We start from the raw sequence: 23,890 nt of genomic DNA, 5'->3' as shown, positions 1-23,890 counted from the left end.
TCATCATTACTTGTTTTTGAGGTTGACAAGCTGAATGTACCGAGCTGTCTGTTTAAAATTCTAGCACACAGCTCGGACACCCACGCATACCCCACAAGACATGCCACCAGAGGTCTCTTCACAGTCCCCAAGTCCAGAACCGACTATGGAAGGCGCAGGGTCCTACATAGAGCCATGACTACTTGGAACTCTATTCCATATCAGGTAACTGATGCAAGCAGTAGAATCAGATTTAAAAAGCAGGTAAAAAATACACCTTATGGAAGAAAAGGTAGACACATGCATACGCACACATTGTGATATTGTTGTATGGTGGTATTACATTTTTTAGGGGTTGTGGATATGTGGTGGTGAAGGGATGTTATATGATGTACTGTTTTACGTGGCCTTTAGATTGCAGGCCTGCGTAAGAGTAAAGCAAAAGAACTGGCTAGGAACTGCTCTGATTCAGCCGTCATGGGGAGCCTAGCTGTGTGGAGGAGAAGGCACTCTTTATTTCCTTAAGTGTCCTTGCATCAACAACCTTTGAAATGTTTGAATCCTTTACGATGTCATGTTATTTGTGGATTCAAATAAAGTATTTCAGGTGTGTGTGTGTGTGTGTGTGTATGTAGGTTCTGAGGTACTGTATTCAGACTAGGTGTACTGCACCTGTAGGTTGTGTCCACACACAGGCTAGCAGCAGCCATGTCAGTGGGAGGGATCCAGGCAGGGAGAGAGGTGCCAGACACCCACTTGGTCCACTCAAACAGACCAGGCTCTATACGGATCTTAGTCTTCCCCTCCTGCTGCAGACCTGTGGAATAGAATAAAGTAGAATGGAATAGAATAAAACAGAATACAATAGAATAGTTTATTGTAATCCAAGGAGGAAATTCTTTGTTCATCAGATTGATGATTGTGGTGGATGGTGATGATATTGATCAGGACATACCTCTGAGGATGTTGTGGGCAGTCTGGACACAGCGCAGCGAGGGAGAACAGTACACAAAATCTATCACCGCTTGGCTCTCCAACAGGGCTTCACCCACAAGGCGGGCCTGAGTGGAGCCGAACACTGTGATTGGACAGTCTTTGTCGTAGTCTCGGAAGCCTCCACTCCTCGTTGGCAAACTAGACGGCATGTTGAGGTTGGAACGAACATATCGGCCTAGAGTTATGAACGTAAAATAGGAGGCAGACTGATTATCATAATGCAGTATGTACATAAGTACTACAGTAAAGCACATCCACTATTCAATCCAATACATTTCCCCCTATATCCTATCTCCTACTGACCTTTAGCATCAAAGCACTGAGTGATCCAGTGTTTCCCAAACACTACATCCATCCTCTCACCATGGCGACACACAAACAGACTCCTCTTGGGAAGACATGACTGAGTGGTGGGCCTCAGCATCTGGAGAACACAGTTTCATTACACAGTTAACACACCGTTCATACAGCATTGATACACTGTTAATACCCATTATTAAGTATTATTATTCAATCATGTCTGTACATAAACATTTTGAATTCTTATTCAGAGTAGAATAAGCAAGGTTGTACAGCCTTTAGTAACCTCAAATGTGTTAAGTTTTGTGACAAATCATTCAGTGTAACACGACTACCTGGACAGGTGGACAGAGGACAGTGAGGCTGGATGGATCTCCAGGGTCGTCAAGAAAACGTCCGTCCAGCTGTCCATCAAATAACAGGCCGCCCACTGCACCCCCAGCGTTGGACGGGGAGGCTGGGTTGCTGAAAGAGTGAGATCTGGGGAACAGATATACAGAATCAGGAGACTAACTTGAACCTAAACCATATCAAAAGTAACAACGCTCTTTTAAAATCAATACGTTTTGGAGTAGCAAAACAGCAAGCAGAAAGGAAAGGGGACAACTCTACTGCATTAAAAACTCACTTTTATTTACAGAATCACATCCATAGCAAATCTCTACCCATTGAGTATGAAGCCTTCCTCGACTTACCCATGGAATACCCAGGTGTCACACTCATCTGCCCGCCTGACATAGTTCTCAGGCAGCAGTCCAGGTAGCCCAGTGCCCAGAGAGGTGCCATAGACCCAGCCCTCGCTGGCACTACCCTGCTCCACGGGGGTCATGAAGATAAAGTCGCCAGGCGCCAGCTCTAGCTCGTCCTCGTTCTGGGGCACGTATGGGTACATCACACGCAGCGTCTGGGAGGGGGGGTTAGAGGGCAGGTATCAAACAGGTCACCAATCAGAGAGCAGGGGTCAAATCTAATTGCATTTAAAAGTTGTATTTAAAAATTTACTTTACAGTAAAACAATACAACAATAGAGTAAAACAATACAGCTAGACTAAAGTAAAAGAGATATAAGGAAAGGAAAACAAGAGATCAACAAGAGATAAAGACAAAAAAGAGAGATGAATAACACATAGGCCACAACCAGGTCAAGCAGATTGGGGGGGCTGGTGTACCTCGTGGTTGGCAAACCGGATGTCCCGGGAGAAGAGCACGGCCAGCCAATCGCAGCCCAGCGACACGTCCACTCCCTTGGCCAGCTTCTCCAAGGCAGCCAGGTGATTGGTCTGGAAGTGGTAGGCCAGGGTCACATGGAGCTGCTTCTTATGGGGCTCCACGTGCACATCTGAGTTACGGAGGGAGAGAAACAGGAGCATTATAGACACCATTTATATATTTACAGCTATATGTTGTTTTTTTTGTTGAAAGTTCGATCATTGGAGAGAGACAGAAACGTTAGAGACATCTGAGCACAGAGGAGCATTAAAGACACTGTGTTGCTCTTATTTGCCATTTTTCTTGTTCATTCATTATAAGACACCACAGAGACAGAGGCGTGTGAGCACAGACATGTGAGCACAGAGGAACAGACACACACTACGTTTCAGGCACTATTATTGCTGGTATTGTCCATTTCTTTCTCATTCATTGCACCACAACACTGTACAGAGACACACAGAAGTATTCCATGCATTATTACTGCTATAATGCGGTTATTGCCCAGTTATTGTAATACAGAACAATACATGTTTACGATGGACTGAATGAATGTATTCTCCCCTTCAGTCTCTGGTAGGAGCGCAGAGTGGAGAATACATTCATTCAGTCTATCGTACACACTGAGGCAGAGGAACACAATTCCCACCCGTCTGTATGACTGCAGTGGCTACAAAAGAGGGAGGAATGTACGAAGCATGAAACGTTACTGCTTTCATTCTTAGTATGTTGTATTGCTTAACAACGGGTGGATCTAATCCTGAATGCTGATTGGTTAAAACCGCATTCCAGCCGGTGTCTATTGCACGAGTTACCAACGTCTATGACGTTAAAATGGCTATTTACTCTGTTCCATCTGACTGCGCAATCCACTGTCTCATCAGCCCAGCCAGGGCAATTTAAAAACTTGATCTCCACTATAAAAAGCATCTAGACATCTCCCATTTCTTTTAGACTAACATTTTGTTTTCAACAGCGGAGATTTGAATAAACCTTGCTGTCTGTCCGACATTTGCAAAACAAAATCAATATTCAAATTCGATCTCCAGCTATCCCATAATAATGAACGTGTCGGGGTCGAGAGTCGGGACAAGAGACATGCAGGCAGCTTTTATCAGCCAGTCAAAATCATGAATCAGCATAATTTTTTATGGATATACAGTATCAGTCAAAAGTTTGGGCACACCTACTCATTCAAGGATTTAGATTATTTTCTATATTTTAGTAACTATGAAATAACACATATGTAATCATGTAGTAACCTAAAAAGTATTCAACAAATCTAAATATATTTTATATTTGACATTCTTCAAAGTAGCCACCTTTTGCCTTGATGACAGATTTTACACTCTTGGCATTCTCTCAACCAGCTTCATGAGGTAGTCACCTGGAATGCATTTCAATTAACAGGTGTGCCTTGTTAAAAGTTCATTTGTGGAATTTCTTTCCTTCTTAACGCGTTTGAGCCAATCAGTTCTGTTGTGACAAGGTATAGGGTGGTATACAGAAGATATCCCTATTTGGTAAAAGACCAAGTCCATATTATGGCAAGAACAGCTCAAATAAGCAAAGAGAAACAACAGTCCATCAATACTTAAAGACATGAAGGTCCGTCAATGCGGAACATTTCAAGAACTTCAAGTGCAGTTGCAAAAACCATCAAGCGATATGAGGCTCTCATGGCTCTCATGAGGACCGCCACAGGAAAGGAAGACCCAGAGTAACCTCTGTTGCAGAGGATAAGTTCATTAGAGTTACCAGCCTCAGAAATTGGCAATTAACTGCACCTCAGATTGCAGCCCAAATAAATGCTTCACAGAGTTCAAGTAACAGACACATCTCAACAACAACTGTTCAGAGGAGATTGCATGAATCAGGCCTTCATGGTCAAATTGCTGCAACGAAAACACTACTAAAGGACACCAATAATAAGAAGAGACTTGATTGGGCCAAGAAACACGATCAATGGATATTAGACCGGTGGAAATTCAAAGGACTCATCTGAGTCACTGGCTTACTGGTGCTCTTCCATGCCATTCCTAGGAGGGGTGCGTCACTTGAGTGGGTTGAGTCACTGACGTGATCTTCCTGTCCGGGTTGGCGCCTCCCCTTGGGTTGTGCCGTGCGGGAGATCTTCGTGGGCTATACTCGGCCTTGTCTCAGGATGGTAAGTTGTATGGTTGGCGATATCCCTCTAGTGGTGTGGGGGCTGTACTTTGGCAAAGTGGGTGGGGTTATATCCAGCCTGTTTGGCCCTATCTGGGGGTATCGTCGGATGGGGCCACAGTGTCTCCCGACCCCTCCTGTCTCAGCCTCCAGTATTTATGTTGCAATAGTTTGTGTGTCGGGGGGCTAGGGTCAGTCTGTTATATCTGGAGAATTTCTCCTGTCTTATCCGGTGTCCTGTGTGAATTTAAGTATGCGCTCTCTAATTCTCTCTTTATTTCTCTCTCTCGGAGAACCTGAGCCCTAGGACCATGCCTCGGGACTACCTGGCCTGATGACTCCTTGCTGTCCCCAGTCCACCTGGTCGTGCTGCTGCTCCAGTTTCAACTGTTCTGCCTGCGGCTATGGAACCCTGACCTGTTCACCGGACGTGCTACCTGTCTCAGACCTGCTGCTCTACCTGCGGTAGAGATACTCTGAATGATCGGCTATGAAAAGCCAACTGACATTTACCCCTGAGGTGCTGACCTGTTGCACCCTCTACAACCAATGTGATTATTATTATTTGACCCTGCTGGTCATCTATGAACATTTGAAGATCTTGGCCATGTTCTGTTATGCTCTCCGCCCGGCACAGCCAGAAGAGGACTGGCCATCCCTCCGCCCCTCACAGCCTGGTTCCTCTCTGGGTTTCTTCCTAGGTTCTAGGGAGTTTTTCCTAGCCACCGTGCTTCTACACCTGCATTGCTAGCTGCTTGGGGTTTTTGGCTGGGTTTCTGTACAGCACTTTGTGACATCAGCTGATGTAAGAAGGGCTTTATAAATTTGATAGATGAGTCCAAATTTGAGATTTTTGGTTCCAACCGTCGTGTATTTGTGAGACACAGAGTAGGTGAACGGATGATCTCCGCATGTGTGGTTCCCACCGTGAAGCATGGAGGAGGAGGTGTGATGTTGCTTTGCTGGTGACACCATCTGTAATGTATTTAGAATTCAAGGCACACTTAACCAGCATGCCTACCACAGCATTCTTCAGCGATACACCATCCCATCGGGTTTGCACTTAGTGTATCATTTGTTTTTCAACAGGACAATGACCCAAAACACACATCCAGGCTGTGTAAGGGCTATTTGACCAAGAAGGAGAGTGATGGAGTGCTGCATCAGATGACCTGGCCTCCACAATCACCTGACCTCAACCCAATTGCGATGAGTTAGACCGCAGAGTGAAGGAAAAGCAGCCAACAAGTGCTCAGCACATGTGGGAACTCCTTCAAGACTGTTGGAAAACCATTCCAGATGAAACTGGCTAATGCCAAGTGTGTGTAAAGCTGTCATCAAGCCAAAGGGTGGCTACTTTGAAGAATCTAAAATATTTTGATTTGTTTAACACTTTTTGGATTACCACATGATTCCATATGTGTTATTTCATAGTTTTTGATGTCTTCACTATTATTCTCAATGTAGAAAATAGTATCAATAAATAAAAACCCTTGAATGAGTAGGTGTGTCCAAACTTTTGACTGGTACTGTATACAAAATAACTATCTATAGAAAATAGGTAAAACGAAATTAGGTGCAGCTTTGCAGTCTTTCCAGCTTCAGTTTGAAGTGATTGTGTTAGCTGTGTTGTTGGCTAGCTCTCGAACAACAGTGTCCTGACCACATTGTCTATGGCAGGTGAAATGTCACATCATTAGCTCATTGTTATGGATGTATCCAAATAAATATCACTAGAAAACAGCTTAAACAAATGCAAATGCAGCTACTTTGTTGTTATTCTGGCTGCACTGTTTGACCTGACTGTAACGTAGCTGGCTAGCTAGCAAGCAAAGGATAAGAATGTGGCCAGCATGGTAATGGAACATTTAGAACGATCGACTGGGTCGCGTCCAGAGATACAGAACAATAAGACTGAACGATCGGGTCGTGTCTCTGGCAACCGAAACGATAGAACTAATGACCAGCCGGCTTGGGTAGCAACCTTAGATTTGTGTCGGAACTTGTGGAAGGATGAAACAGTGTGAATAAATGAATCAAAATACCACTTTCATTATTGGACTATGTTGGTAACCCGTTGTATATCCTCCAAACACCTGCTTTCATTTAAAAGTATTGTCCAATACATAAGTCCAATATATACCTGCTTTAGTAGCCGCCTCCGTAGCGAAGTCAGCGGCAAAGTCCTTGAGCACTTCTGCCACCTGCTCCTCCACAAAGAGGCCTATGAAGTTGGAAGAGGTGTAGAGCTCCAGGGGGAGAGGGGTAGGGAAACGACCCCTCCACGCCCCCACTGTAGCCTGTAGGGCCTCACTCAGTGCCTCCACCTTACCGTCCGCACACTGGAGAGAGAGGGTGACTGAGTTAGTTACATGTACAGTACAGACACGCAACTCTGTACACAGTGATGCGTAACACAGACATTGCACAGATACAGAGCGACGACAGCTGCGTCAAACCCAGTGAGCAGCATATACATGCACCATGGCACATTACACGGTAAAACAATGCCAAGAATCCAGGTCAAAGAAACCCAGCCAAGACGTGCAGTCACTGCCAGTACTGACGACAAACAGTCTCACGGTTTGTCCTGAAACAGACAAACAAGGGTCCCCCATTGGTCAGGGCAGTACTCACCATGAAGAACTGGCAGAGGGTGATGTGAGGGAAGATGTTGTGGGCCTTGTTCTTGCCGCAGGTGACCCGTGACTGCTGCCAGAAAGTGCTGAGCTGGTGGAGCAGGGGGCCGCTGGGGCGCAGGTACAACACATACTCCCTGGGGAGAGGGTCGTCCAGAAATGGGTCGTCCACATGAGAGAACAACCTTGGGCGAGGATAAGGGTAGGTGAGGAGAAGGAGAGGGGGAGGTGAGGAGGGAGGGTCAGTACACGGGGTGAATTCAAAGAGTCTCAGAGTAGGAGCACTGATTTAAGATCAGTCTCGCCTTTCAGAGCATAACGAATATGACTATATGGACGAGCGTGGGGACCTGATCCTAGATCAGCATTCCTACACAAAGATGCCTTTGAAATATGAGCCTAGGGAACTGGATGTGGGCTACACCCTCAACCAACAACATGAGTCATGTCTTTATAATGAAGTGTCTGTCAAAATAGTATTTGACTTGACACTACAGTATTTTTCATTACTCTACAATATATTCATTCATATAACAACAAAAAACATATTTCTCCATTTTATAAAGCGGTACTGTGCAATAAAAAGAGTGTCGGGTGAGTGAGTGGTGCATATTTGTTCCATCACCAGCAGCTAGCAACAGGGTTGCAGTAACAGAGTTACAGCGATGTCCTCATACAGTCTATGGACGGATGTCCTTAATGTGATCCGCTTGAATGATTACCACCTCTAACCAGGCCTTCACTATTAAGTCAGGAAGAAGTAAGTACGGGTGTGTGTTCAATACCCACCAATCACAGGCTGCCTGCACATTTCTGCCTCCCGTAGACACCAGAGCTTTTAGCCTGCAGAAAGAGAAAGAGAAAGACAGAGAGAGAGAGATGATCAGCAGAGTCTCAAAATCAATAGTGTCTTTACCGGAGGATGTTTTATTCGAACTTGTTCAAGAGTTTGTATTATTTCCATCTATCCCTGTATCACAGTACCCAGTACTGTACCACAGCGAAAACTGTATCCAAGTGTGCAGGCCTTGCAGTATGTATGGCTATAGTTTGCATTTTATATGCATTTTATACTAACATCAAGGCGGTGACCCGTTCCTGTAGGTTCATGCTCTACAACATTTGCAGAGTACGACCCTGCCTCACACAGGAAGCGGCGCAGGTCCTAATCCAGGCACTTGTCATCTCCCGTCTGGATTACTGCAACTCGCTGTTGGCTGGGCTCCCTGCCTGTGCCATTAAACCCCTACAACTCATCCAGAACGCCGCAGCCCGTCTGGTGTTCAACCTTCCCAAGTTCTCTCACGTCACCCCGCTCCTCCGCTCTCTCCACTGGCTTCCAGTTGAAGCTCGCATCCGCTACAAGACCATGGTGCTTGCCTACGGAGCTGTGAGGGGAACGGCACCTCCGTACCTTCAGGCTCTGATCAGGCCCTACACCCAAACAAGGGCACTGCGTTCATCCACCTCTGGCCTGCTCGCCTCCCTACCTCTGAGGAAGTACAGTTCCCGCTCAGCCCAGTCAAAACTGTTCGCTGCTCTGGCACCCCAATGGTGGAACAAACTCCCTCACGACGCCAGGTCAGCGGAGTCAATCACCACCTTCCGGAGACACCTGAAACCCCACCTCTTTAAGGAATACCTAGGATAGGAGAAAAAAGTAATTCCACCCACCCCCCCCCCCCCTTAAAAGAGTTAGATGCACTATTGTAAAGTGGTTGTTCCACTGGATATCATAAGGTGAATGCACCAATTTGTAAGTCGCTCTGGATAAGAGCGTCTGCTAAATGACTTAAATGTAAATGTAATATGGCTCTAAATGTCACGACACAGTACAACCACTGTCGGCAAAGTCAACTTCTGTTTATTTGCTTCGGAGAGATATTAAATGAAGATGTGAAAACAGGGCTTATTAAGGGTTAAATAAACGACTGCTAATGCATGCTCAACACAAGCTACAGTGTTCATTCTTATCACACGCTAGGGAGGGAGGAGATATCACACGCTAGGGAGGGAGGAGATATCACACGCTAGTTCCTCTTACACGTTATTAGTCATGAAGAAAACTGTGGCCACTGACCATCTTTAGACCGGCAAAGCATAGCCACTGTCCTCGTGTCACACAGCTGGAGTGGATGATATTCAGTGGACTGTAATCAATAGCTCCTTACACAACTCTTAACAGGCATCAATAGCACACTTAGGCTTCCGTGGCAAGATTGAGCGGTCAAGATAGCGATAGACAACATGCATGTTTATTTGTGTCTTTACGGACGACGTGTATCCATGTCTGAGAGAGAGAGAGAAGTGTCTGAGAGAGAGAGAGAAGAGTCATTGTGTGCAGTGATAAAAAGGCAGCAGCTGTAGCTATATTTTCCTTGTTGAAATTAATGATTGAATATGTGAAGAAAATGCAAATGAGTTACTGCTGGGAAATTAGAAAAACACAAGCTCAAACTAAAGTGGGGAGAAAGTCACTGAGGTCAATTAGAAACATTATTATCTACATTTGATGCTATCTATGAAGCTACGGTATAAAAAGCTAGCTAACTGTGCCATTTCCCAAAGCCAGTCAGCTAACATCTATGGGATTTTTTTTACTCCGAGTGAGAAAGAGCTAATGACATTACAGTTAATGAGAGCTTCTCAGATTATAATTAGTGTCTTTTTATAAAACCTCTAAAATCACATGTTCACACTCAACAGTAACTCTGTAGGGACTAGAATACCTGCTATGATGATCAGAGGCTGTGCCAGGCAGTGCCAGCTGCCACATAACTCCAAAGGACTACATATTAACCCAGAATACAAACTGACAACTGGACTACAACTCAGAGGACTTCATAACCCAGAATCCCCACTGACTACGGCACTGGGGATGGTAATTAAATGTGAGCCGCATGGACAGAGTTAAGTGGATGGACTCTTATGGACACACACTCCCTACTCTCAGTGTGACACTGTTCTATGTCACATTGTTTCACACCCACCTCAGTCAGCCTGTCCTCAATGTGTCGTTTGTACCTGTGAAGGATCAATATTCACACACACCTGCACGCACGAATAAACACTTCAAGTGAATGACACAGATGAGAACTTTCACACACCGTCACACACGTTCGGGATGCAACATACAACACCACGCTGTCTCTCTGACTCAAGCTGAGAATAGCAAAAGCCCTAGTTTATTTCAGATGACAATAGACCCCCATTTGTTTGATGTTATCACAGAGGGCCATTGACTGATTCCTTTTCCTGGTTCTTCTCAAGGTTACTTCACTTCCTGCATCTCTTTCACAGGCTACTTACTAGTCACTTTAATAACGTTTACATATTTTGCATTACTCATCTCATATGTATATACTATATTCTATCCTATTCTACGGTATCTTGGTCTATGCCGCTCTGACATTGCTCATCCAAATATGTATATATTCTTAATTCCATTCCTTTACTTTAGATCGTGTCCAGATTGTGTTAGATATTACTTGTTAGATATTACTGCACTGTTGGATCTAGAAACACAAGCATTTCGCTACACCCGCAATAACATCTGCTAAACACGTGAATGTGACAAATAAAATGTTATTTGATGAACTGTATGCATTTTATTTCCGTTGGCGGTAAAGACTCGATCAAAAGTACTCGCGACTCTGCTYGATCACCATCAGTGAATGATTAACACACATTACCACACAGACTAAATGTACTGTCTTTTTTTTTTTTTTTTTTCATTTCTGTTCGCAGCATAGAAACAACTGAGAAGACTAGTCTACCAATCACCCTGTTTGTGACTCTGCTCTCTTACTTTGCGTGTCTCATGATCTCACCATCTGTCTGTGAATGAGTTAAGCTTGAAGTTGTATTTGTCACATGCAAAATAACAGTGAAATGCTTAACTTGCAAGCCCTTCAAACAGTGCAACGACAGGTTGATGTAAGCTATATACAGGGTCAGTGCCAGTGCCACACATACAATGTGCATACTAGAGCAGTAGAGGTAGATACAATGGTTTCATAAACTATTCATACCCCTTGACTTATGCCACAATTAGTTGTGTTTTTCAGAAACGTTTGCAAATGTATTGAAAGTGAAATACAGAAATCTCATTGACATAACTATTCAGACCCCCGAGTCAATACTTTGTAGAAGCACCTTTGGCGGCGTTTACAGCTGGGAGTCTTTCTGGGTACGTCGAAGAAAGTGCCACACCTGACTGTGCAACATTGGACCATTTTGCTTTTCAAAATTCTTCAAGCTCTGTCAAATTGGTTGTTTATCATTGTTAGACAACCATTTGCAGGTYGTCGTAGATTCAAGTAAAAACTGTAACTCGGMCACTCGGGGACATTCACTGTCTCCTTGGTAAGCAACTCCAGTGTAGATTTGTCCATCTGTTTTAGGTTATTGTCCTGCTGAAAAGGTGAATTAATCTCCCAGCGTCTGATGGAAAGCAGACTAAACCAGGTTTTCCTCTAGGATTTTGCATGTGCTTAGCTCCTTTCCGTAATAATAATTATAATAACAATATAGCAGCAACATAAGTGGTGGGTGGGTGTGTGCATGGTGGTAAGTGTTTGTGTGTATGTGACTTTGTGTGTGGGTGTAGTGTGTGTGTGTGCAAGAGTGTCAATGTGTATGAGTAGAGACTGAGTTTGCATTTAGTCAGTCAAAGGCATATGGTCCTTGGTGGGGGTAGGCAGCTATTGTCTATCTGTTTAAAAGTCTAATTGCTTGGGGGGGTAGAAGCTGTCTTRGAGCCTGTTGTTCCGAGACCAAATACTCCGCTGCCGCCAGCCGGACGGAAGCAGAGAGAACAGTCTATGGAAGGGGTGGCTGGAATGTTTGGTCATTTTTCGGCCCTTCCACAGACACCGCTTGGTGTGTACAGTATGCCCTGAGGATAATTGAGTGTGTAGACTAGACACTTCATAAAGAGGTGGAAGCAAATAAGTGTCAAAGACAACATTTACTATTACGTTTTTGTTAGCAGTGTAGAAACTATCCAAGACACGAGCAACCAACCAACCACCGTGATTATGACTACTCACTGTGTGTGTGTCTCGGCTCTCTGTGTGTGAATGATTCATAATGGAAACAGAGYCTGCATCCCAAATGGACCCCTTTTCCATGTATAGTGCACTAGAGTTGACCAGGGTCATAAAGCAGTGCCCCATATAGGGAATCAGGTGCCATTTGGGACACATCCAGAGACCCCACCATCACCACTATGTGACCAGACCTCTTGGAGTGAGAAGCTAACAGTGAATGTAGTGCCACTCTGGTGTTCACAGTCGGCGAGCTATTTTTACACTAGCTATCCCSACAGAGAGAAAGCATGGCCCACAGAGCAGTGTGCCTGCCTGCCCTGGCTGCTGCCTGCCGCAATGCATTCTAGGATAAGAAAGTCCTGATTACCTCACCAGATGGCTCATACAGTCATGTAGAGAAAACACAAGAGACATACGGWCATTTCCATGTAAAATTWCCCATGAGCACCAACATATGACATTCAAAGGAGTATGTAAAATTGGGTGTGAAATATTTTGCAAAAGTAATTCATATATACACTACCAGTCAAAAGTTTAAGAACACCTACTCATTCAAGGGTCTTTATTTGTACTATTTTCTACATTGTATAATAATAGTGAAGACATCAAAACTATGAAATAACACATATGGAATCATGTAGCAACCAAAAAAGTGTTAAACAAATCCAAATATATTTTAGATGTTAGATTCTTCAAATGTGACCCATTTCAGGAAACTAGGCATATGTCGCTAGTCATGACTCACAGGAGAGACATTAAAAAAATTATATATTATCAAAATGCGTTTTTGGGCAGAAATGCCTTCTGGAATATGTGAACTTTCAAGTGCCTTAATAACAAACTTGTGTGGCATCTGTAAATACGAATACAATTGTAAAATTACGAGCCTTGTTGGTTAAGCCACAGAAAGAGACAGCAACCTTCCCACTAGCCATGATTGGCTGAGATAATGAGTGGGCTAGACATGCTGTGAGAGGAGTTCGGATTGGTCTGCCATATAGAGAGCTTCTGTCTATTTGAGCTGGTCAGTCTRTTGGTAATCATGTCAAACGTGGCATTAAAAAAAATATACACTGCATCTCAGTGCTAGAGGCATCACTACAGACCCTGGTTCGATCGGGAGTCCCATACGGCSGCGCACAATTGGCCAAGCGTCATCCGGGTTAGGGGAGGATTTGGCCGGGGTAGGCCGTCATTATAAATAAGAATTTGTTCTTAACTAACTTGCCTAGTTAAATAAAACGGAGGTACATTTTACCGAAACTGTTACCAAACTTTGCATCGCCAGTAAAAATGTGTTTTCGTCAAATGTTCTGTGTACATTGTTAAAAGCAGTCCGTGCATTGAGTTGTATGGTTTGTTAAATTTGGAAATTAATGGTTTTAATTTGGCATATATTTTAAGTGAAAAATGTGAGTTTCAGCACAATTCCATTACCATGGAATTGCCCACATRTAGTKAGGGAGACATGTGGAAGCATAGGCCTACACACATACAGTATATTCCACCTTTATTCAAGGGAGAAACTACGCTGAACAAAAAAAAWWWWACGCAACATGTAAAGTGTTGCTCCCATGTTTCATGAGTTGAAATGAAAGATCCCATTCATTTTCCATACTCACAAAAAGCTAATTTCTCTCAAATTGTATGTACACATTTGTTTACATACCCGTTACTGAGCATTTCTCCGCCAAGATAATCCATCAACCTGACACGTGTGGCATATTAAGAAGCTGATTAAACAGCATTATCATTACATACTGTATATGCACCAAGAGACAAAAGGCCACTCTAAAATGTGCAGTTTTGTCACACAACACAATGCCACAGATGTCTCAAGTTGAGGGAGCAAGCAACTGACATGCTGACTGTAGGAATGTCCACCAGAGCTGTTGCCAAATAATTKAATGTTAATTTCTCTACCATGAACCGCCTCCGTTGTCTTAGAGAATTTAGAAGTATGTCCAACTGGCCTCACAATCGCAGACCATGTATATGGCRTCGTGTGGGCGAGCAGTTTGCTGATGTCAATGTTGTGAACAGAGTACCCCATGGTGGCGGTGGGGTCATGGTATGGGCAGGCGTAAGCTACGGACACTGAACACAATTGCATTGTATTGATGGCAATTTTAAATGGAAAGAGATACCGTGAAGAGATCCTGAGGCCCATTTTCGTACCATTCATCCACCGCCATCATCTCATGTTTCAGCATGATAATGTATGGCCCCATTTCACAAGGATCTGTACACAATTCCTGGAAGCTGAAAATGTCCCAGTTCTTCCATGGCCTGCATACTCACCAGACATGTCACCCATTGAGCACGTTTGGGATGCTCTGGATCAACGTGCATGTCAGCTTGTTCCAGTTACTGCCAATATCCAGCAACTTCGCACAGCCATTGAAGAGGAGTGGGAAAACAGTCCACAATCAACATCCTGATCAATTCTATGCGAGARACGTGTCGCGCTGCATGAGGCAAATGGTCTGACTGGTTCTGATCCACGCCCCTACTTTTTYCCCCCAGGTATCTGTGACTAACAGATGCATATCTGTATTCTCAGTCATGTGAAATCCATAGATTAGGAGATAATGAATTTATTCCAGTTGACCGATTTCCTTCTATGAACTGTAAACTCAATAAAATCTTTGAAATTGTTGCATGTTGCGTTTATATTTTTGTTCAGTATAGATAGATCTCCTATTTCTGCAGGAGATCTACTTATGAGATCACAGCGACCCAGAGGCGACCGAGTCTGACACCAATAACAAGTAGGACACTGCCCTCGCATAAAACATTTGGCACACAAACAAACGGAAGTGTGTTAGAACTCGTTTTCTCAATATTCTCAGTACAGCGTTCTATGGAAGACACCCCAGTGTGGCTAATATAAAGTAGCTAAATCTATGTAAGTGACACTTACAGCGACACAGACTAAAATACTTTGACGCTTATCATCTCATGAGGATTAGTGTGAGAGAGTTTAACTCATTCAGGGGAGACTAGAACACTGTAATATAACACACACACACCTGTTAAAATGCTAGCTTGTCACGTTCTCCAGTGTGTGTGCTGGCCAGGTCTCCAACCCCCTCCACCCCTCTAGTCCCTAACAGTGATGGGAGAAGAAAAAAAAATCTATAGTTACATATCATATTTGATGATATTGTAATAGATTATATCATATTGACAATATCTCAACATACTGTCATTTTTGCTCTAGTTGGCTGTACCTGCACCAAMAACCTTCATTAGCTAGATCTCCATCTTGTTTTTAAAAATAGGGAGGTAATTTGTTTTTACGCTCTTATTTCCACGACTGATCAAAACTCGTTTTCTCATGGCTCGTCCTTCTGCAGCCGACATACGGTCAGCGAAATGTTTGGAACATCGCAATACATATCGAACCGAGAGAGTCGCAATACATATCGTGTCGGCATTTAAGCATTGTGATAATATCATATCGTGAGGTCCCTGGCAATTCCAGGCACTAGTTCCTAGCACCTCTCCTCACCTCGTCCACCCCGCCCCTCCTCGGTTGCAAGCAGGAACTCAATGATTTATTTATAAACTGCATTTCCTGTTCAAGGCAAGCAAGGGATAAAAAAGGTTGGAGTGCACTCCGATAATGTACAATCATAGTAGTGGTGTGGTGAAAGGGAGTGTGGATTTGTCTGAATGGACATGTTGCATAGCCGTAGTGTATGTATGTTTTTGTTCTGGAATAAAATCACAACAGGATCAAGCGGGAGGAACCTAACWGCTTGGTGATAAAGAAGAGGAGATATTTGAGCGAGTACAACATTTAGGAAACACTTTGGAGGGAGCTAAAAACATACTCATCTGGTTGCATCCCCTATCAGCATCTGAGCTACAGCTCCCGCTGGCCCCTCCCCGACTCAGCCTCTATGGGGAAATTCACATTTCCTGTTKACAAAGCTGCCAGTGAGCACACATCACTCACCACTTATCACACTGACCGTGCAGAGAAAACTCCTCATCCACAACACACAAATCAACTGCACCTCCAAAACTATCAACAGAGGACGTGTCCTTCCCTGTATCTGGCCTGGCTTCTGACTCGCCCTTAGACAGCTGAGATAAGGCTTCACGGGCCTGATCCTCCTGCATCATCAGCCTGCGTTTGAACTGAACCACACAGAATAAGAAAACACTTCCTCATCCTCACCAACTGTAGGGCCTTTTTTCAACAGCAGTTACCGCATTCCTGTTGGATGACCTTGAAGAACAACACATTCTGTATGCCTCCGAAATGGCACCCTATAACCTACATRGTGTACTACTTCACAGTGCACCCTATGAGCCCTGGTCAATGTAGTGCACTGTGTAGAGAATAGGTGGYCATTTGGGACAGAGCCTATGTCTCAGTCTCGGTGCTCTGTTGTGCCGTAAACGCATCATCTCCAGCTCCGATCAGTCTCAATGAGACTCACTACATATCCCTACTCACTCAGGGAGGAGTGATGGCACACCTCGCTGTAATGTGCAGAGGTAGGCAGAGCAGGGAGGGGGTGAAGAGGAGAGAGAGAGGGAGGAAGAGAGAGTTCTAAGACAAAGAGGATAGAGGGGGGGGAAGAAAGAAAAGGATACGGAAGACAACAGGAGGGAGACGGAAGAGAGTTAGGCGTGCTGATCCTCTGTGCTTAAACCACACAAAGCCCATTCTGTGCTGTACTGTCTTGCGCGAGCTGCTCAAACATCTTCTGAACCCAATAAAAAAGCTCAGCCCACTAATTGGTTGTGTAAGACATCTTTGTTATCCAGGGCCAGTATTCATAAAGCYGCTCAGAATAGGAGTGCCAATCTWGGATCAGGTCTCCCTCCTGTCCATGTGATCTTATTCATTATCATCTAAAAAGGCAAAACGGATCCCTGATCAGCACTCTTACTATGAATACGGGCCCTGGTCTCTAGTACTGTGAATTAATTCATTGTGGTTAACAACTAGGCCTGAACTCTTTCCGTTCAGTGTCAAGGTTTCCCTCAGACCGTAGTCTCTCTACAAAGCCAACAGTATGATGAACCCCTCTGCCAGTGTCTCACACAATCACTCAATTCATAAAAAACTTTTTTTTTTTTAAAGAGGGTAGAGATAGCGGTGGGTGACACCATTAAGTACAGAGCAAGAGAGAGAGAACGAGAAACAAAAAACACATTTCCATCCACAGTTATGAGAGTTAAGTCATACCGTATAAAACWTTTTTTTTTAAATCACAACAGCTGTGATGGAAACAGGAAGTTTCAGTACAATTTTTAATAAGTGGTGTGATCTGTGYCTGTAAAATGTATTATGCGAGAAATGGCGGTGGAAACATCTTTATGTGCAAATATTGATATAATAATCATATCGAAGTAAACTTGGGAGTCACAGATGAAATAAATGATGAACTTCACAGGGTGGTGAAAGCGCACGGTGATGAGCTTGATGCTCCTTGCCAATAAATATTGASGCTCTTGTTCTGGTTACATGATCGATGCTTGACAAAAATATTCCATAATAAACTCATCCTGTAGGATAGCCTACCCGCACAGCCTGCGAGCTGTTGGCTAGAGCGCAYGTGCCAAGACCAGAGTAGGCACATTTGCTATTTAACGCAACGCTATTTGACAAAACTATCGGTAGAGGTGATAATGCGATGGAMACACACTGAACTTGAGATTTTTTTATTCGGTACATGAAAACGGAAGAAAGAAGAGAACAAGATGTAAAACCAACTACTAGTCCGTCTAACATTGGGAGTCTCCAGGCRGAACACTATACAGCAAGGACAGATGTGTGTGCAACGTTCTTCTTCATTGGTATAGTTTATCTTATCCGTTAGTCAGCACCACCTCATCTAAACGGTGTGTGTTCTTTAKTTCATTCCCTTTCTCTCCAGAAGAGCCACCAGAGAGATATGGTAGTGTCCTAAATGGCACCCCATCACCTATATAGTGCCCTACTTTTGACCAGAACCCTAAAGGGCCCTGGTCAAAAGTAGTGCACTAAATAAGGAGTAGGGTGTAATTTGGGACATGGCCATAGCCTAACATCTGTCACACAGAAAGCCGAGTCAAGCTCAAGGAACCAGCAACATTTAATCCATCAGGTCCTCCCTATTCTACTCTAGCCTGGGTAGACCAGACTAAACACTGTACTTAGGTGGTGAGCGAATCGTACAGTCAGGTTTAACCAGGGCTGTGTTCAGTACAATTTTTTGTTCTGGCACGTTTAATTGAAGGGAAACGGTGCTGTACTGAACGACCATTTGAAAAACGGAACGTGGTTGGGTTGTGAAACGCTGTCAGCATGGCCACTCAATGCGTCAAGCCACACCCACCATGGTACATCCGCAAGACTAACCTACTTGTCAAACTGTAGAAATAGTAGCCCTTTACTGAAGTAGTACAACTTCAAAAGACTGGCTAGCTTTGCAAGGGGCACAAATAAAAATACTAAATAATACAACAATTAATAACCAAAAACGCTGATGTCACTGTAGCTATTTGGATATCTTTTCCCCTCTATTGCATAATGCATGAGATGCTGAGTCCACAGAAACAGTAAAACACTAGTCTTTTGGTATTCACTTTTAGTTGACACAGAAGAGCCAGAGTAATCAATACAAAATATCTCCTCTCAAAGTCTGTCCTCAGTGGCTCAGATCAGGTTACAAATGCATGAAGGCATCATGCATGCACCCCCCCCCCCCACCACACAGTCAAACACATCCAAAAACATTTTTTTAAACCGTCCCTCTCATTTTGGTTGTGGTCTAGTCCTTGTGTGTGGCTTTAAGCTACAGTATATTACCAACGACACTACAGCTTTCTGACTCAAGTCTACACTGTATCTACTGTCAGCAATCAAACCATACTTATTTTGAAATTCAAAAGAATTCCATCTATTCCAGCAGATCTGAATCTGTCCACCATGCATGTTTGTCTCTGGGGGCCTGCTTGCTGAATGCACACGGTACAGAGCCTCAGCGAGCTATTCTGCAGACAGTCAGTAACCCCCCCCCTCCCCACACACACAAACAAACAAAGGAACATCAATATATCAATTTGCTTGTAGGCTACATCTAGCAATGTGGTAAACATCTCTACTGGATGTCCCTAGAAATGCAMCTACAAAGCTTTTAGAAAACGGAAACAAGAACAGGAGAGAGAGAGTCTTCGCTAGAGTGTACTTTATACCAATAGTGTTGGATCTGTGMCATTCACTTGTGTTGCTCATATCTTCAATGCAATATCAGTTCCCATTGACTTGTAGTGACCATAACATTGGCTTTCCTTGTTGTTGCCACAAAGTACCAAAGGAAGGGCTTATAGTTATTGATAAGAGATCATACATGTTCCTCAGGACTCGTTTGTTGAACATTTTAAAAGTGTATGATAGTCTGATGTGTATAAGGAGGAGAATCCAGATGAAGCGCGGAGTATTTGTAAAATTATTCTTGCCAATTGTTGACAAGCATGCGCCTGTTAAGAAACTGTCGGAGCCCACTGGCTCGATGATGAATTGAAAAATTGTATGGTTCAAAGAAATGCAAAAAAAAGGTGGCACACAAGTCAGGTTGTTCATCTGTTTGGTTGACATACCAAAACAAGATAAATAAATAAAAACTATGGATAAAGCCTTTGGAGCACCTTAAATGATAGGGAGTGGCTCCTAATCCATGACTGGATCTTTTATTTCTGAGGCTCAGTATCCGTGAGTGTGCAAATTCTTGCAGTATCTCACGGGAATTTGGGACTTCACCTCATTTTCTCATGCCGAAATCAGATTAGATACATACAGTGCCTTCAGAAAGTGTTCATACCCCTTGACTTATTTCACAATCTGCTGTTTACAGCCCAAATTCAAAATGGATTAAATATTTTCTCACCCATCTACACACAATACCCCATAATGACAGTGAAAACATGTTTTTAGAAACTTTAGCAAATTTACTGATAATTAAATTACAGAAATTCTMATTTACATAAGTATTCACACCSCKGAGTCAAWACATGTTAGAATCACCTTTGGCAGTGATTACAGCTGCAAATCTTTCTGGGTAATTCTTTAAGAGCTTTGCACACCTGGATTGTACAATGACTCCCTAGTCCTTGCTGATGCAAGCATACCCATAACATGATGCAGCCACCACCATGCTTGAAAAYATGAAGTTTCTCAGTGATGTGGGTCGGATTTGCCCCAAACATAAWARWKTTAAGGACATAARGTTAATTTCTTWGGCACATTAGTTGCAGTATTACCTTAATGCCTTATTGTATATGGTACAAGCTTCCTTCCTTTTACTCTGTCATTTAGGTTAGTAATTTGGAGTATCTACAATGTTTTGATCCATCCTACCATCAAAGCCATTAGACTAACTGTTTTAAATGTCACCATTGACCTCATGGTGAAATCCCTGAGCGGTTTCTGTCCTCTCCGGCACCTGACTTAGGAAGGATGCCTGTACYTTTGTAGTGACTGGGTGTATTGATACTCCATCCAAAGTGTAATTAACTTCACCATGATCAAAATAATTTTCAATGTCTGTTTTCTTTTTTACCCATCTACCAATAGGTGCCTTCTTTGGGAGGTTTTCCAATGCCTCGCTTGTCTTTCTGGTTGAATCTTCGTTTGAAAATCAATGTTCGACTGAGGGACCTTACAGATAATTGTATGTATGTGTGGGGTAAAGAGACGAGGCAGTCAAAAAAAATAATCATGTTAAACACGATTATTGCACAGAGTCCATGAAACTTATGTGACTTGTTGAATACCTAGCCATATAGCCAGCAGGGTTGCATCAGTTTTCATTGGACTAGAGCTAGCTAGGCTGGCTAGCTAGGTAGCTAACMCTAGCTAGATAACATGAGCTGATCATCATGTAGCAGCCTGTGCTGACTAGCGTCGTTAGCATGCTAAAATTAGTTAGCTAGCAAAAATCAAGGAAAGTGTACTGAACGCATGACAAAATATTGTTTCAACRTTGTAGTTGCTATTGATGTTTTGGTTGTTATTTTTTTTGCTTAGTGACATTGTGAAAATCATATTTTTGCCATTTAACTCTAATTTAACTAGCGGTATGTTTCTAAGATGTTCACTGTTCAATGTTGTCAAAATTTTGCAGGAATTTAGGACTTCTTATACCGGTAGTTATAGGACTTATAACTACCGGTATAAGAAGTCCTAAATTCCTGCAAAATTTTCTGCACTCACAGAGAGGGAGCATCAGAAATAAAAGATCCGGTCACGTATTAGGAGACACACCTTAAGTGATATTATGGGAAGAAAACACAATTAATCTCCATAGTTTAGTGATGGGTCATTTATAACAAAACATTTTGATATAGCCAGTCATTTCAATGATTATTTCACCGGAAAAGTGGACAAACAGAAGTGAAATGACAACATTGAACAGTGAACCGCCATATTTGTGTATTGAAGATCTATTAATGAAAGAGAAGGATTGTCGTTTTGAATTTAGTCAAGTTTGTATGTGGAAGAGGTGGAAAAACAGTTGTCAATGAAAAGCCACCAGGTATAGACAACCTAGATGGGAAATGACTGAGAATGGTAGCAGACTGTATAGCCACCCCTATTTGTCATGTCTTTAACCAAAGCCTAAAGAAATGGCACTGGAGGGGATGACTGTCGTTTTACGGGACCCTAACTAATTGTGCTATTTTGTGTGTTTTTTCGCATTGTTTGTAATTTTGTATATGTTAATGCTAACGTCTCTTATCACTGAAAAGAGCTTCTGGATATCATAACAGCAATTACTCACCTCGAACTGGACAAAGATGKTTTCKTTAATGAGTCGGAAKYGAAGGATATAATGTYGCTCCMAGACAAGGCCCAAAACCCCGTCATACGCATTAAGAAAATAAKGAAATAGAGGGGGYGGAGATCATGGTGCCTTGTGAGAATTCGTTGGCAAGTGGGTAACCCGCCTCTACCATCCGTTCTATTAGCCAACATGCAATCCCTGGAAAATAAACTGGATGAGCGCCGTTCGAGACTATCCTACCAATGGGACATTAAAACCTGTAATATCTTATGTTTCACCAAGTCGTGGCTGAATGACAAGGATAATATACAGTTAGCTTGTCCGTGAATCGGCAGGACAGAACAGCTACGTCCGGTAAGACGATGGGTGGGGGTGTGGGTCTATTTGTCAAAAACAGCTGGTGCACAASGTCTAATATTAAGGTTGTCTCAAGTTATTGCTCGCCTGAGATAGTGTAGAGTACCTCATGATAAGCTGTAGACTATCTACCAAAGAGTTTATCTATATTTTTCATAGCAGTCTATTTACCACCACAAACCGAGGCTGGCAGTAAGACCACACTCAATGAGCTSTATTAGGCCATAAGCAAACAAGAAAATGCTAATCTRGAAGCGTCACTCCTGGTGGCCGGGGACTTTAATGCAGGCAACTTAAATCCGTTTTACCTCATTTCTAACATGTCAAATGTGCAACCAGAGGGGGAAAAGACCACCATTACTCCACAGAGACGCGTACAAAGCTCTCCCTTACCCTTCATTTGGAAAATCTGACCATAATTCAATTTGCATGATTACAARCAAAAAAATAAGGCAGGAAGTACCAGTGACTTGCTGAATACAGAAGCGGTCCAATGACACAGATGCTACAGGACTGTTTTGCTASCACAGACTGGAATATGTTCCGGGATTCATCCAATGGCATTGAGGAGTATACCATCTCAGTCACAGGCTTCATCAATAAGTGCATCCACGACATCATCCCCACAGTGACCGTACATGAATATCCCAACCAGAAGCCATGGATTACAGACGACAACATCCGCACTGAGCTAAAGGCTAGAGYTGCTGCTTTCAAGGAGCGGGACACTAATCCGGACRCTTATAAGAAATCTCCCTAAGCCCTCAGACAAACCATCAAACAGGCAAAGCGTCAATACAGGACTAAGATTGAATCCTACTACACCGGCTCGGACGCTCATCGGACGTGGCAGGGCTTAAACTATTACGGACTAAAGGGAAACCCAGCCACCAGCTGCAGAGTGACGCGAGCCTACCAGATGGGCTAAATGCCTTTTATGCTCGCTTTACGGCTCGCTTTATGCTTGCATGAGAGCACCAGATGTTCTGGACGACTGTGTGATCACGCTCTCCGTAGCCGATGTGGTCAAGACCTTTAAACAAGTCAACATTCACAAGGCCGCGGGGCTAGATGCATTACCAGGACGTGTACTCAGAGCAAGAGCGAACCAACTGGCAAGTTTCTTCACTGACATTTTCAACCTCTCCATGAGTGAGTCTGTAATACCTACATATTTCAAGCACAGCACCATAGTCCCTGTGCCCAAGGAAGTGAAGGTCACCTTCCAAAATGACTACTGCCCTGTAGCACTCATGAAGTGCTTTGAAAGGCTGGTCATGGCTCACAACACCATGATCCCGGAAACACTAGACCCACTCCAATTTGCATACCTCCCTAACAGATCCAAAGATGACACAATCTCAGACTCCACACTGCCCTTTCCCACCTGGACAAAAGAAACACC

General features: G+C 43.4%; 1 protein-coding gene across 1 annotated transcript in view; it reads right to left on the bottom strand.

The window, feature by feature from the left end:
* ubash3ba (ubiquitin associated and SH3 domain containing Ba) overlaps nucleotides 1–23,890 on the bottom strand; it is a 58,347-nt gene that overhangs the window by 8,324 nt on the left and 26,133 nt on the right. The window contains exons 2-10 of the mRNA XM_023968339.2: nucleotides 8,079–8,132; nucleotides 7,288–7,474; nucleotides 6,794–6,992; nucleotides 2,445–2,614; nucleotides 1,971–2,179; nucleotides 1,611–1,755; nucleotides 1,279–1,399; nucleotides 935–1,150; nucleotides 652–796 (exon numbers count right to left, since the gene is read on the bottom strand). Coding sequence (XP_023824107.1) covers nucleotides 652–796; nucleotides 935–1,150; nucleotides 1,279–1,399; nucleotides 1,611–1,755; nucleotides 1,971–2,179; nucleotides 2,445–2,614; nucleotides 6,794–6,992; nucleotides 7,288–7,474; nucleotides 8,079–8,132 — 1,446 coding nt within the window. The remainder of the gene's footprint in view (nucleotides 1–651; nucleotides 797–934; nucleotides 1,151–1,278; nucleotides 1,400–1,610; nucleotides 1,756–1,970; nucleotides 2,180–2,444; nucleotides 2,615–6,793; nucleotides 6,993–7,287; nucleotides 7,475–8,078; nucleotides 8,133–23,890) is intronic.

This window comes from Salvelinus sp. IW2-2015, linkage group LG23, assembly GCF_002910315.2.
Source record: "Salvelinus sp. IW2-2015 linkage group LG23, ASM291031v2, whole genome shotgun sequence".
In the NCBI taxonomy this organism is placed as follows: Eukaryota; Metazoa; Chordata; class Actinopteri; order Salmoniformes; family Salmonidae; genus Salvelinus; species Salvelinus sp. IW2-2015.
Note: the sequence above shows the minus strand (reverse complement) of the source record. Positions and strands in the feature narration are given on the sequence as shown.